This window comes from Histomonas meleagridis, assembly GCF_020186115.1.
Source record: "Histomonas meleagridis strain 2922-C6/04-10x chromosome Unknown contig_33, whole genome shotgun sequence".
NCBI classification, from domain to species: Eukaryota; Parabasalia; order Tritrichomonadida; family Dientamoebidae; genus Histomonas; species Histomonas meleagridis.
The window spans coordinates 270,273-285,576 of record NW_027150870.1 but is presented as its reverse complement, the minus strand read 5'-3'; the positions used below and the strand labels follow the sequence as shown (position 1 = coordinate 285,576).

General features: G+C 28.7%; 2 protein-coding genes across 2 annotated transcripts; both read left to right on the top strand.

The window, feature by feature from the left end:
* Positions 1–912: 912 nt before the first annotated feature.
* Positions 913–2,010, top strand: GO595_005323 (cytosolic Fe-S cluster assembly factor narfl; the record flags this gene model as incomplete). Its single annotated transcript, XM_067918553.1, has 1 exon — positions 913–2,010. The coding sequence occupies one exon, from the start codon at positions 913–915 to the stop codon at positions 2,008–2,010; it is 1,098 nt and encodes a 365-aa protein (XP_067774536.1).
* Positions 2,011–12,248: 10,238 nt separating this feature from the next.
* On the top strand, positions 12,249–14,915 carry GO595_005322 (pre-mRNA-splicing factor ATP-dependent RNA helicase PRP16; the record flags this gene model as incomplete). Its single annotated transcript, XM_067918552.1, has 1 exon — positions 12,249–14,915. The coding sequence occupies one exon, from the start codon at positions 12,249–12,251 to the stop codon at positions 14,913–14,915; it is 2,667 nt and encodes an 888-aa protein (XP_067774535.1).
* Positions 14,916–15,304: the final 389 nt, after the last annotated feature.

Sequence of the window (15,304 nt, the reverse complement as noted above, 5' to 3'; positions counted from 1 at the left end):
CTTTATCAAATTTATTAAAGAATATGACTATGATACAAGTTTGGAAAAACGAAAAACGAAAAAATATGAATGCAATTGATTCAATGAAAGAAGTTTTTGGAAATGGAAATTACTTCACATGGATTATTCCAACTCCTGCATTTGGTGATGAATTTGATGAAGAAACTTCTGTTTAGTTTCCTTGTTTAAAGAGAAGAAGAATTATTAAAATAATCATAAAAATCTTTCTATTTAAATGTTTTTATTTGTTGATTGATAACTGCAAGCCTTAGTACTTTGGATGTATCCACGATATGTAACTCAATTTTTTTAATACTTTATAAGTTCTTCTCGTAATGCCTTTTTGCAAAAGGAACATAATAATATTAAATGTTTTAAATGTGTTTTCAAACAATAGTAGAATTACTTCTTGAACAAAATGGAAATGATGTTAATACTAAAGATATTTATTTGTTTTATTTAAAACTTGCTTTAATGATTTGAAATTTTATAATAATATTTGAAATTTTTTTCAATCGTTTAAAACTGCACTTGCAATTGCACTCGAAAATAATAATTTTGAAATTGCTGAGAAAACAAAACATCATAAAAAAGTTCTTGTTTCAATATTTTTTATTCAGATAACCTAGTAAATATTTATATAATTACATTTAACTTTTAGTAATTTCTTTCTTGTGATATAAAATGAATTGCTTCACCTTTGGTTGCCTTACCCTTGCATAGTGATATAAAAATCATAATAATAAGTTACTTTTTTTATGAAACTACAAAATATGCTCACTTTTCAGTATTCCACTTTTTGAATAGTTTAAAGGACAAGTGGAGACGTTAACTGTCTTGACAAGCCAATACTGAAGAACGTTAAATATACGATACAACGTGAAGTGACCAGAAGTTTATTATCGTCAAAACATGAATAATCCTGGCCAAGAATCAGTAATCTGTATCCATCCTGTTGTAGAAGAACGTGGAAGAATTAAAGATGATAATGAAACAGTTTTTACTGTTTCTTTAAAAGATTGCCTTGCATGCAGTGGATGTGCAATAACTGAAGATGAAATTACTCTTCTTTCTCACCAAGATCCAACAAAAATTCTTCAAGCAATAAAGGAAAATCCAGGATTTTCAGTGATCATTTCAACATCAGTACTTGCTAATCTTGCAGCTGCAAAACAGTGGTCAATTCAAAAAGCTTTTGGTTCAATGTCCTTTTTCTTTTTATCACTTGGTGCATCCCAAGTAGTACATGATGGGTTTTGGCAAATTGTTTGGAGAAATCTATTGATAGATGAATTTAAGAAAGCAAAGATAACCAAGCCATTTATCATATCTCGGTGCCCTGGAGCTGTTCTCTTTTTCGAGCGCAAAACCAAGAATGCAAATCATTTAGCACCAATCAAACCGTTTCCTCAATTGTATGCTTTACATTCCAAAAACGATATCAAAAAACCGCCATATGTTTTAAACGTCGCCCCGTGCTATGATCGGAAACTTGAAACGGGTCGATTCAAGGGGGATATTGATGGTACTATTTCTGTTGGTGAAATAAGTTCAATGATTCAAGAATCAGATGAAATTGAAACATTTCCATTTCCAAATGATAATGATGCCATTTATATGGTTCGTAAACTTTCAGGATACAAAGAAGTTGAAGTCAAAGAAGCAGGACATGTTATAGAATATACTTGTGGAAACCTTAAAGGAGCATTAATTTGTGGCGAAGCATCACTTCGAAGATTATCCGCAAATATCGACCGAAATAATTGCCAATATGACATTGTCGAAGCAGATTTTTGTCCGGGCTCATGTTCAACAGGCGGTGGACTCATTAGAGGATCAAATCCAAGCAAAAGAAAACTTCTTGTGCAACAAACAATTGATATGCACAAATCATTCGAAAATGAACAGGTGTATGAGAGTGAGGTTGGAAATGTGGTTGAAACGTTAAAGAAGCTTCAAATCAAAGCTGAATATGCCTCAGTCGAAACAAATGATGATTTTCAATTTTGAAAATGTTATTCATATGAATTTATTAAAATTGTTCTTTTTAAAATATTTTTTTATAATGTGATATACCTATCGTTCATTATTTGAATTTGTGTGTTTTATCATTTTTATGTTTTTTTTTTGTAAAATTTTCAAGTTCTTCTTTTATTGAACGACCGTTTATTTTGTTTTTTAACGTACATTTTATATACAAAAAGTTGTTACTTCCGGCACAAAGCAATCAATTTAATGAAGTCTCAAACTTCATTCAAAGGAAGGACGCACAGGTTCATAGCATGACACAAGAATATGAACAAATTTTAAAAGAATTTGAAGAAAATAAAAATTTAATCCAAATCAAAAATAAACAAATCCAAAAATTGAATATTAAGCTCCAATTAAGAAAAGACAAAACAAAAACAATCCGAGAATCAATTAGTGAAAAATCGAATTCCTTTGATACTTTATGTATAAAATTAACTCATTTGGAACAAAAAGATACCAATATTACTACAATGATAAGTGAATTAAAAGAAATGATAAATCAAATGAAATATGAAAAGGAAAGAATATTTGATCAAAAAAAAAATTCATTCAAATCCCAACTTTTTATTCAAGTAGAAGAACTTACCAAAAAAGAAAGTGATACAAAAAGCAGACTCTGTGAGATTCAAAGTATTATTAATCAAATCCATGATGAGGGGAAATCACAAATTCAAAAATCAACAGAAGAAATTACAAACGAAAAATTTACTGCCAAATCCCACATTGATTCTCTGTGTGATCAAAAACAACATTTGCTTTCTTTAACTCATAATATGAATACAGAGAAAAGCGAAATTTCAAATCGTCTTCAAAATGAATTCAATTCACTTTCAAAGGAATTCAATATAGCCGTAAATGGATTCGATGATTTACAAATCAAATTGAATAGTCTTATTGATTCACTCGAAAACAAACTTTTGCAAAGTCAAAAGATTTATGATGAAAAAAATAACACTTTGAAAATGATTCAGACACATGTTGACCAAACTTTGCATACAGAGGAAATCAATTTACTTAAAGAAAATCAATTTGATGAGCGAATGAAAACAGAAATAAAAAAATATAAAAATGAACTTCAACTACTGAATAATAAAAATGAACAAAAGAAAAACGAAATTCTTAAACTCGAAGAAGAAAACAAAAAATTAGAAGAAAAATTATCTGAAATGAATGTTCAAATTAAATTAAACTCTGAAAAACATCAAAAAATTATTAGTGATTTAAGTAGTAATTTAAAGTCAATTAATGAAAAACGAAAAATAATATTTAACAAGACAAAAGCAAAAACAGAAAATATCGAAAAAGTTAACCAAAAATTTAAACGAATTGAAGAAATCCTACAAAAAATAAATAAATACAATCAAAATAGTGACAAAAAGATAAAAAATTCGGACCGAAAATATGAAATAATGAAGCAAAATTACGAAATGCTTTTGCAAATCCCAAAAATTGAAAAAATGAAATTGAAAAAAGAAATTGAGCAAACCAAAAGCAACCTTGAAAGCATAAAATCTCAGCTCATCGAAACGGAAACTAAAACAAAATTAATAGAAAACATAATTATTACTATGGAAAAAGAAAATAGAAAATTATTAAAATCACTTCAATTGTTTCATAAAGTTAAAAGTGTTCACAAAGTTGTGATGAAAAATACACGCTGGTAAAATTTAAAAAAAAATCGCTAAAAAAGTTCATGATCAAGCGTTCTTGGAATAAAGAAAATTATATAGATGCAAATTTAGGAATCATGGTTTGTTTAAAATAAAAACTTCAAGTTTTATACCAATTTTTAAAATATTTTTATTGAAAAAATTTGGGCAATCGTTTTTTGCTACAGACAAACCTTGTCAATTTTCGTCGCGAAAAAAAAATTTTGATGTCATTTTGCTGTAATTAAATTTGTTAGATAAAAAATAGATGGAGCAAAACGTCAGATTATGATGAAAAATTATGATATGAGAAGCTAACAAAACCATATAAATTATTGATTTCTAGAATTTCATCACATTTTTTGAGTTTCAAATTTCTGGTGAATGCAGTTAATTAAAAATTTTATAAATATCATATGCTGAAAAAGAAAAAAAATAAAGGATTTATGAATAATAAATAAAACATAATAATCTACATATATGTTGAAAGAATAACAGCAAAATAATATTGGATGGGAAAAAAGAATGTGCATTTTAGCATAAGGATATTTTTAATAAACTGGATGCAGATTTCCAACGATAGAATCAAATGAATGAAAAATCATCGGATTTATATTCAAAAACTGAAAAAATAAACCTAGAAAGTTAAACAACAAATACAAGCATATAACTAAAGATTCAAAAACACAAAAACTTTTTTAAAATACCTCCTAAAAAATTAAACAAAATTGACAAAAATGCAAAAAATGATTAAGTGAATCATAGATGTTTGAAAGAGAGATAAAATGAGATAACAATGATTAAATGAGATATGAAACAAATGTGTATATTTGTATATTGAAAGCCTAAATGTGATGGATAAAATGATAAAATATATATATTAATAAATTAGGTGTACTAAATCACAAATGAGTAAGACCAAATGATTTAATGAGCTGCACTGAAAGTTGAAATTAAAAACGAAAATATATAACAACCCGGGGAATTCAACATTTGTTGCTTCAATCTTTGTTTGTGATGAATGATCAGAACAATTTTTTATATCACATTTCCGAAACCCCCTGGTATTCTCCGCCTTTTTTACACAATTTTTTTGCTACTAAAATTGACAAGGTTTGTCTGTAGCAAAAAACGATTCCCCAAATAAATTTTGGAAAATCGTGAATCCAGGGCAAAAAAGTGACAAGCATTTTGAATACTTTTGAGAGAAAAACGATAATGCGCAGGGCTAAAAAGTGCCAACCGAAAAACACTCTCAATCATATCAGAAAAAAATTGAATGCGTTTGTGGGCCATTGAATTTTTCTTAGCAGTGGCAAAATATCAGAAGGCGCGTGATTTTGTCAAAATAAACGTGGCGCCAAAAGTTCATTTAAGCCAAAGCTTCAATGCATATTCCTGAAAGTTGTTCAACCAAAGATTGATCTTGTGTTTCCTTTCAAGGGGGCCAATATGAAGATGATCACTACTCCATTTGCCATTTGGACTGGTCATGGTCTTGACATTTTCGAATATTGAATTTAAGTCCACCTACATCCCATCCGACCACAACTATTGATTTCGAAGCACAAGTGTTAAATGGTTTGTTTCATTCTATGTCCTAATATTCTTTCTCTCGAATAATTGATCAGTAATCAAACTCAAACAACACATTTTTTTAGAACACAAGAACAGCAATGACCTTAAGACCAGCGAAAACTCTCATTTTTTTGTTTTTTCAAACTAATAATTGTTGATATCTCTCTTTTTAATTATTCCATTTTTTCCACTTAAGTTCACTGGTTAAACAGATTTTATAAAGGTCTGCGTTTCAATGAAGTATCGATCACATTTGTTGATTTCCTACTCTTGGTTTTACATTTGTTACGGGTTAGGTCTAATTGGAAAACAACATAACCGTCCGGACAAAACCGTTAATTTATTAATTTGCAGATAGAAATGGAAATAAAAGAAAGCACCCCCATTGAATTCATTGATTATATTATAGGGAGAATTGGGATGAGTGCTTTTGATGATTTCAAGATCGATATCAAAGACCAAATGGCGATCCATCGATGTCCATATTCAATTGTTGAGTCCAAAAAAAAGAGACATTACATCATATGTTTGTTATAAGTGCAGGTTCAAGGATTGCCCAAGCCACTTCAGTGTGAAGTTCAGAGATTCAATCCTATGTAATTGTTCGGGTGAATGGATTCACAATCACTCTATGAATAAGAGATACGTTGAAAGTTTTTTTTGCCTTCTTACTTCAAAACAAAAAGAGGAAATTAATGATTTGCGTTCTAAAGGTGCTTCGCCATATTTTATTAGAAAAAATTTGAATTTATCAATTTCTTCAAATCAACTATACAACTATTCAAGAAATGCTTTAGCAAAAACATTTATAAATGGAATCGAACAACTTGAAACGGTATCTCAAGAATGGAGTAAGAAGTATATTGTGACATTTCACGACATCTCTTCATAATGTTAAACTAATAATGGAAACCTCATGAATATTGCAATAATTTCTAATTTCAGTAATATTTTCTTGCATTAATATTAATTTATTTTAATTTCAAAACGCTCATAAAATACATAATAGTAATCGTTTTAATAATATTGCCAATTTTTCAAGAAGTTAAGCTTGAGCAACAATAAGCATAACATTAACTGTTTCTGTGAATGTTATTTTTTAAATTTCAAAATTTTCAAGCTGAAATAGGGGTTTAAGAAAACATTTAGATGAACTTGCAATAAAAAATATAAATGCACAATCACAACTTTTATTTAAATAAATTCATTTCAATATTTGTTTTATATGAATTTTTTAGCTGACTATAGCAATTGATTGCGATTCATGAGTGTGAATTGATTTTATTTGTTTTTTATAGTTCTTTTTTTTCTTTTTGATCAGTGATCAAACTTAAACAACTCAATTTTCTAGAAACTCGAGAATAGCAATGCCAACTCTCACATTCACAGAATGCCAACACTCGACGTCGAGTACAAAGCTTGTCGAAGAGATCAGTGGAAGCATCGGAGATATGGCGAAAGCGGACGAGGACGATTGGATATGAATATGATTGTATAGATTAATATAAACTTGAGTGTTTTTGTTTGAGCCAATGTGAATCAACGCTTTGAGAGATACCATAAAACGTTCAAGTTTTGAGGTATGGAAAAATTTGAAGTGTGCAATGTTTCACCATGAAAAAATATTCTCATAAAAAATAGAACTTAGTAAACATTAATTTTGTTTTATGGAACTCTAAATAACCTCAACAACATAAACAGCAAACTCTATTATAGATTCACATAAATTATCAAAATAATTTATTTTTAAAAATCAATTAATATTGCTTTACTAAATTGCAGTATAAAAGTGCAAAATTCTTAATCAAAAGACAATATTCAATTCGTTGGCATAAAAATACAAATAGAAAATATTCATTACTATTGATTCGGATGACACTTTTTTGCCCTGGGATCACGACCATTGAAAATTTGATAAAAATGTAAAAATAGTTTTCATTCATAAATACTCGGAGCAAAATGACATTTGACGATGACATATATATTTTGACACTTTACATCAAGAAATTGTATTAACACATAGAATAATTTGAATGCATTCAAATATATTCTACAACCAAAATTATTCAATGGGTATTCATTATTTGTGAAGGCAATTCAATTTTGAATTAAGATATTGAATGGAAAATTATTGCTGTCACTTTTTTGCCCTATATCGGTACGGTTAGTTATGAAAAAGTGGATATAATCCATTCAAAAAGTTGGGCACTCTTTTGCCCTGGATTTACGATAAGCCAAAAATTTTTATTTTTTATAAGATTGAGAACTTAAGTTGAAGGAAAAAAGGTATTTTATGAAAATTCGACTTTCCAAAATGCTTGTTCTATTGGACATTCATTCAAGACATAAAATCTATTGATATATACTCGGGTGATGGATTTAAATTGGAACCCTTCCAAAGTGACTTGAATTCTGAGAATTTGGAGTCTTTACGTGAAAGTGGTATAATTGAATAGTATTGAATTTTTGTGGGCTTTGAAACTCAAATTTCTTCAAAATATTCTTTCATGTATTCCATCTGTTTATTACTTTTTATGAATACATTTTTGTCTCATAGTAAAAGAACTATATCACGGGAGCTATTAAATGCCAAAAATGATTCCTATCAAATAAGGAAAAACATATATCAGTTTTTAAAAATCATTTTTAGCCAATATTCCCAGATAATTTCACAAGAACACAGAGACTTTTTCTTATTTCTTCCATATTATCCGTATTTTTATTACGCTGTTAATCATCGCATTTTTGATATCTTTCCAAATACTTTATTTTTCGATGCATCTAATGCCTGCTGGAACTCGCTTTCAATTAGTGATAATAAATTTTCTTTGAATTCAAGTCATAATATAAATTATCTTTCAATATTTAATGATAACAAACCAAATGTTTTATTTAATTTCATGAAATTTATTATCATTTTAATTATAGTAAGAAAATATTTAATGAATTTAAAAACAAGAAATAAAGAAAAATATAATTTTATCAATATTTTAATATTTTTGATAATATTTATTCATAAATCGAAAGAAATAGAAATATATAATAATACGTATATAATTAATAATACAGAAGATTTAATGAATATATATCAATATGAAAACGAAATATTTCATCTTATTATTGAAGAAGGAATTGAAGAAATTGATATTAAACGATTTTATAAATGGAATATTTTGAAAACGATAGAAATTAAAGATTCAGTCATCACGATTCAAGAATCATCATTTGAATCATGTTTAAATCTTGAAGAAGTTCAAATTGGTAATTCATTAAAATCTATTGGAACATCATCATTTAAATCATGTTTTAAATTAAATTGTATCAAATTTGGGACAAGTTTAACAACAATTGGTGAATATTCATTTTATTCATGTTCATCATTAACGAATATTATAATTCCATATTCAGTTGAAACAATTGAATATTATTCATTTGGATTTTGTACTAAATTAGAAATGATTGAACTTGGAGAAAATGTACGAACAATTAATAGTTTTGCATTTCAACATTGTATATCATTACGAAATATTACACTTCCAAAATCAGTTTATCCAATTGAAGTTGGAGCTTTTATATAATGTTCAAATCTTTCATTTATACAAGTATTAGATCAATATACACATTATTATAGTGATGAAAATGGAATTCTTTATGATGGGTTTGTTAAACGAATTATTTGTTATCCATCAGGAATTCTTAATGAAACATATGAAATTTCGAATTCAATTTATACAATCGGAAGTTATGCATTTTATTCATGTTCTAATTTGAAAACAATTATCATTGGAGAAAATGTAGAAACGATTCAAAGCAATGCATTTGAATTATGTACTTCATTAACAAGTATCACAATTCCAAATTCAGTTACTACAATTAGATTTTATGCATTTGATTCATGTTATAATCTAGAAACGATTATTCTTGGAGAAAATATTGGAGAAATTGAATCATATGCATTTGAATATTGTATTTCATTAAAAAATTTCACAATTCCGAATAAAATTACTTCAATTACATATTCCATCTTTTATCAATGTTCATCATTAGAAACAGTTATCATTGAAGATAATGTCGAAACGATTGAATCATATTCATTTTATAATTGTTCATCATTAAAAACAATTATTCTTGGAGAAAATGTCAAAACTATATCAGGAGGTGCATTTATTTATTGTACATCATTAATAAACATTACAATTCCAAAATCAGTAACTTCAATTGGCTCAGGTATTTTTGAAGGATGTACAAATCTTTTATTTATTAATGTATCAAAAGATAACAAATATTGTGCAAATGATGAAAATGGAATTCTTTATACTAAAGATTTTACAGCAATTCTTTGTTATCCATCAGGAATTTGTAATGAAACATATGAAATTTCAAATTCAATTAAAACTATTTCAAGTTATGCATTTTCATATTGTTCATCATTAAATAATATTCAAATTTCAGATAATGTTACATCGATTGAACATAATGCATTTCTATTTTGTACATCATTAACTAAAATTATAATTCCAGACAATGTTATAAAAATTGATAACTATGCATTTCAATCATGTTCATCATTAGAAACAATTATTATTGGCGAAAATACCAATGAACTAAGAATGGGAATGTTTTCACAATGTACATCATTAATAAACATTACAATTCCAAAATCGGTAATTCTAATTGGCTCAGGTATTTTTGAAGGATGCACAAATCTTTTATTTATTAATGTATCAAAAGAAAATGATTATTATGCAAATGATGAAAATGGAATTCTTTATACTAAAAATTTTACAGCAATTCTTTGTTATCCATCAGGAATTTGTAATGAAACATATGAAATTCCAAATTCAATTAAAACTATTTCAAGTTATGCATTTTCATATTGTTCATCGTTAATTTATATTCAAATTTCAGATAATGTTACATCGATTGAACATAATGCATTTCGATTTTGTACTTCATTAAAAAAATATTTATATTCCAACATCAGTTATATTAATTGATAATTATGCATTTTCTTCATGTTATAATTTAGAAGAAATTCTTATTGAAGCAAATGTTGCAACGATTGGTTATTGTGCATTTCAAAATTGTTATAAACTCAAATGTATTTATTTTAGAGGTAATAAATCAATAAATATTGATGAAAAATTCATTTGATAATGTTACTGAACAATATGTTATTACGACAGCGTCATATGAAGGTACGACATTTGGTACATTTCGTGTAATGAAAGGAACGACTACTGATGAATGTAATGGATATCCGCTACCAACGAACACATTTACATCATCAAATACATTTACATTATCAAACACATTTACACATTCGAATTCATTCACATTATCAAATTCATTTTCAAATTCGAATTCATTTACTAAATCAAATTCATTTTCTAATTCGAACACATTTATAATTTCAAATACTTCAAATATGAATGTAACATATTCATTAACTTTAACATATTCTTTGTTTTATAGTAATTCTTTAATAATTAATACATTTTTATCAAATACTTTAATATTTACATTAATTTCTTCAAGTTATAGTTATATTTATTCAAAAGTTATTCATTATGAATATCAATATACGATTCATGAATATATTTCGATATATTATTCTTATAATAAATTTTATGCAATTGAACAAACAGAAACACAAAATGAAAACAAGATAACATCGTTAGGAATGTTTGGCATTATCTGTGGCTCAATTGCAATTGCTCTTTTGATTGCAGGAATTATTATAACATTAATTCGAAGAAGTAAAATGCGAAACAATGTGAAAAGTTCAAATATGAATTTCACATCATCAGAAGAAGATAAATTTGAACCAGTTAACGAAGAAATACAAAATAATATTTTATATGAAGTTGACAATTGGTTATAATTAATGTTAAAAATATTTTTATTTATTTATTTATTCATAAACAAATTATTTATTAAATTTTTTTTGTTAGAACTAAAAGTTCATTTTGTATATTTTCGTATTCATTCTTTTGTTCTTTTGATAAGAAAACTTCAGACGAATTTATGTTATTTTGTAATGTTTTCTTTTTGTTATTTAAATAATTAATTCTCGTGTTGACATAAAATTCTTTTCTTAATTTCATATGAAGTTTATATAATGATGACAACGCAATTTTATCCTTTTTTTGACATTTCCTTTGTGTTTTAATTTCGAATTCTTGTTCAAATCTTTTGAGAATTCGTTTGAGATCATTTTTTAATGTTTCTGATTTATGATATGGAATAAGTTCAACGTTATTTATATTTTTATCATTAATTCCAATATCTTTTGCTTGTTGTTTAATTTCATCATATAAATCAGACACTTCCTTTGTGATTCCGAGTGTATTATATTCATCAATTTTTGGTTCTGAGTAATGTTGAATAGGAATAAATGTTTTGATTTGTAGATATGGAAAGCAAAATGCATTACAATTTTGTTTAGTGAGAAAATAAAAAAAAGAACATGAGTAAGTATGCGTAAATGGGTAGCCAAAAATGGAATCAAAGGAAATCGGATTAATTGAAGAATCAATAATTGTTTGAAGAATTCGGATAAACTTACTAAATGTTGTTCTTTTATTAAATGGCAATGATTGTGTTACCTTTTGCGCTGATATGATTGATGGATTTTCTAAAAATAATGTTAATGATGAAGAAGGAATAAAAGGTTCTGGTAAATGTTTTAACCATTCAACAAAAATGTGGAGCTCATTGGATAAATTATTTTTTGGATTGGTATTATTATTTAATAAAATCAGTTTAAAATCTTCAATATTTTCTTCAAAATATGAAACTACATTTACAAATGCCTCCGGGCCGATCAACCCAGAAGAAGGAATTTCATCATAAGGTATACCATAATAGTTTTTAAGTGTTTCTTCCATTTGTATACCACAAGAATTAAACGATTATTATGCATTCAAAATTGATTACGGCAGAATTTATTTGAGAGAAAATAAGCTCTGACATAACAATTCTGGCCAAATGAGTGATGATGGAGGTGATGATGATTTTGCAATGGAAAGAAGCTGGTATGATGAAGAGGAAGGAATGGTTGTTGATATAGAAGATAACCGTAGGTTATTTGCTGAAACAGAAGGACTTAATCTCACACCATCTGCTGCACTACAAAAAAAGATCGATGTTAACAAATGGGAGGATCTTCTTATTGAGCAAGCAGGCGTTTCCACAGAAAGGCATGTTCAAAATTTGGATGATGAAGAAATTGAAACAAAAGTTTATTTATCAGTTAATTCTTCACGTCCAGCCTTTTTGTCCAACTACGATAGTTCACAGTTCCATCAACCTAAACCCGAAAATAGATTTACAGTTGAAGGTGATTTATATCAACTTGCAAAAAATGGAAGTCGGTCTGTTGTTGAATGGCGAAAACATCATGAACAACGGGCAGAAATGAAAGATCTTATTAGTAGTGAGCGTGAAAGTAAGATTCGTAAAGCCAAACAGATGATGTTAATGATTCGATCACAAGGCACTTCACAATACAAAGATTTACTTACAACCACTGGTAATGTTAACAAGACGGCGTTACCTATCTACCAAAGCCGTAATGAAATATTACGATTAGTCTCCGAAAACAATGTAATAATTATTGTTGGTGAAACAGGAAGTGGAAAAACAACACAAATCACTCAATATCTTCATGAAGAAGGCTATTCCAAGTTTGGACAAATTGTATGTACACAGCCGCGTCGTGTAGCAGCAGTTTCTGTTGCCAAACGTGTTGCAGATGAAATGGGAGTAACACTTGGCGAAGAAGTTGGATACACCATTCGATTTGAAGAAGTTTCGTCACCAAAGACAGTGATTCGATATATGACCGATGGTATTTTATTGAGAGAAAGTCTTGTAGATCCATTATTAGAGAAATATTCTGTTATTATTATGGATGAAGCGCACGAACGTAGTCTTAATACAGATGTATTATTTGGAGTTTTAAAGCAAGTATTATCAAAGCGACATGACATTCGAGTCATAGTTACATCTGCTACAATGGATTCGCAGAAATTTAGTCGATATTTTGGTGGCGCACCTATTTTAAATGTATCTGGACGAACATATAATGTCGAGTTAAGTTATATGCGTTCAAATCCAGAAGATTATGTAGCAACAGCAGTCACACATATCTTTAAAGTACATTTAACAGAGCCACCCGGAGATATATTAGTTTTTATGACTGGACAAGATGATGTAGAATGTACTTGTGAAATGATACGACAAAAACTTGATGAACATGAAGAAGCGCCGCCATTAGAAGTATTACCGATTTATTCACAATTACCAGCTGATTTACAAGCGCGTGTCTTTGAGCCTATGACAATTCGTAAATGTGTTGTAGCTACGAACATTGCAGAAACATCATTAACAATTAATGGTATCCGTTATGTTATTGATTGTGGATTTGCTAAGCAGAAAAGTTATTCATCGAAAGCAGGACTTGATACATTATTAGTTCAACCGATATCACAAGCTGCAGCAATACAAAGAGCTGGTAGAGCAGGACGTACTATGGATGGTAAATGTTGGAGACTTTATACAGAAATGTCATTTAACTTCGAAATGACGCCAATGACTATACCAGAAATTCAACGTACGAATTTATCGAATGTAATTTTATTACTTAAATCTATGGGATTTAATGATGTGTTATCATTCGATTTCATGGATAGACCACCACTAGATAACTTTATGCATGCGTTGACACAATTATGGTCTTTACGTGCATTAGATAATGAAGGAAACCTTACGCAAATGGGAAGAGATATGGTAATGTTTCCACTCGATCCAACGTTATCTAAAATGCTTTTAATGGGCAACAAATTACATTGTTTATCCGAAATATTAACAATAGTATCAATGTTAAGTGTTCCGCCAGTCTTCTTTAAGCCGAAAGGTAAAGAAGAAGAAGCTGATTCAATGAAAGAAAAGTTTTTAATTCCTGAATCCGATCATTTAACGTTATTAAATGTATTTAACATTTGGTCATCAATCGGTAAAACTGCATCAAGTGAACGTGATCGTGAAATAGAACGCGCTTCTTGGTCCAGGAAACATTTCTTACATAATGTCTCATTGATTAAAGCGAATGAAGTACGGAAGCAATTAATCGATATAGCGAAAGAAGCGAAACTCGAAATTACGAGTTGTAAAGATTGGACTATCGTACGAAAGGCAATATGTTCTGCATATTTCCATCAGGCTGCAAGGTTACAAGGACTGAATGAATACGTAAACTTGCACACGGGCGTGAAATGTTATTTGCATCCGTCTTCTTCTTTGGCTGGTTTGGGTTATGTGCCTGAATACATTGTTTATCATGAATTGGTGTTGACTTCGAAACATTTCATTCATGGAGTGACTGCAGTGGACCCTTTGTGGCTGTCACAAATGGCGCCCGAGTTCTTCACTGCAACTGACGCATTCGGCAACGTGCTGGAAGAGGGTAAGCCTCCAATGGACGAAATCAACGAAAGCGAGAAAAATAAAGTAGAAAACGTGGGAAATGAAAACGTGGAAAAAGAACAAAAAATACAAAAAATGCCACAGGTGTTCTTACAGACTTATGACGATGAAAAGGTAATTATGCCGCCTTCTGCATCAACTATAAGAAAAAGAAGGAAAATGAAATGATTGAATAAAATATGTACGTTTATAAACGTTTTGAAGGAAATTCATAATAAGGGCGCCCCAATTCCACTTTTTCATATAAAATAAAGTTACCAACACATTTAACTTGGTTGAACCTCAAGTTTGGATTCATCCAACCAATCTCCAGTTGGCACAAGTTCAAAGACACTGGGTTTGTATCATTTTTGTGGCTGTGAAATAGATTTTCCGCCGATATTATAACAGAACATAATTGAAGTCAATTTTTGAATGGTCTATATAAAGCATGCGTCGCTTCTTGATGGTGTTGTCAGGAATTCCCTTTTTTTCATTGTTTGTGTTTCGCTCTGCTCCCCAATTTTGACACTTTTCTGATAATTCACGAAATAATTATAAACCAGTCAAAAACAATG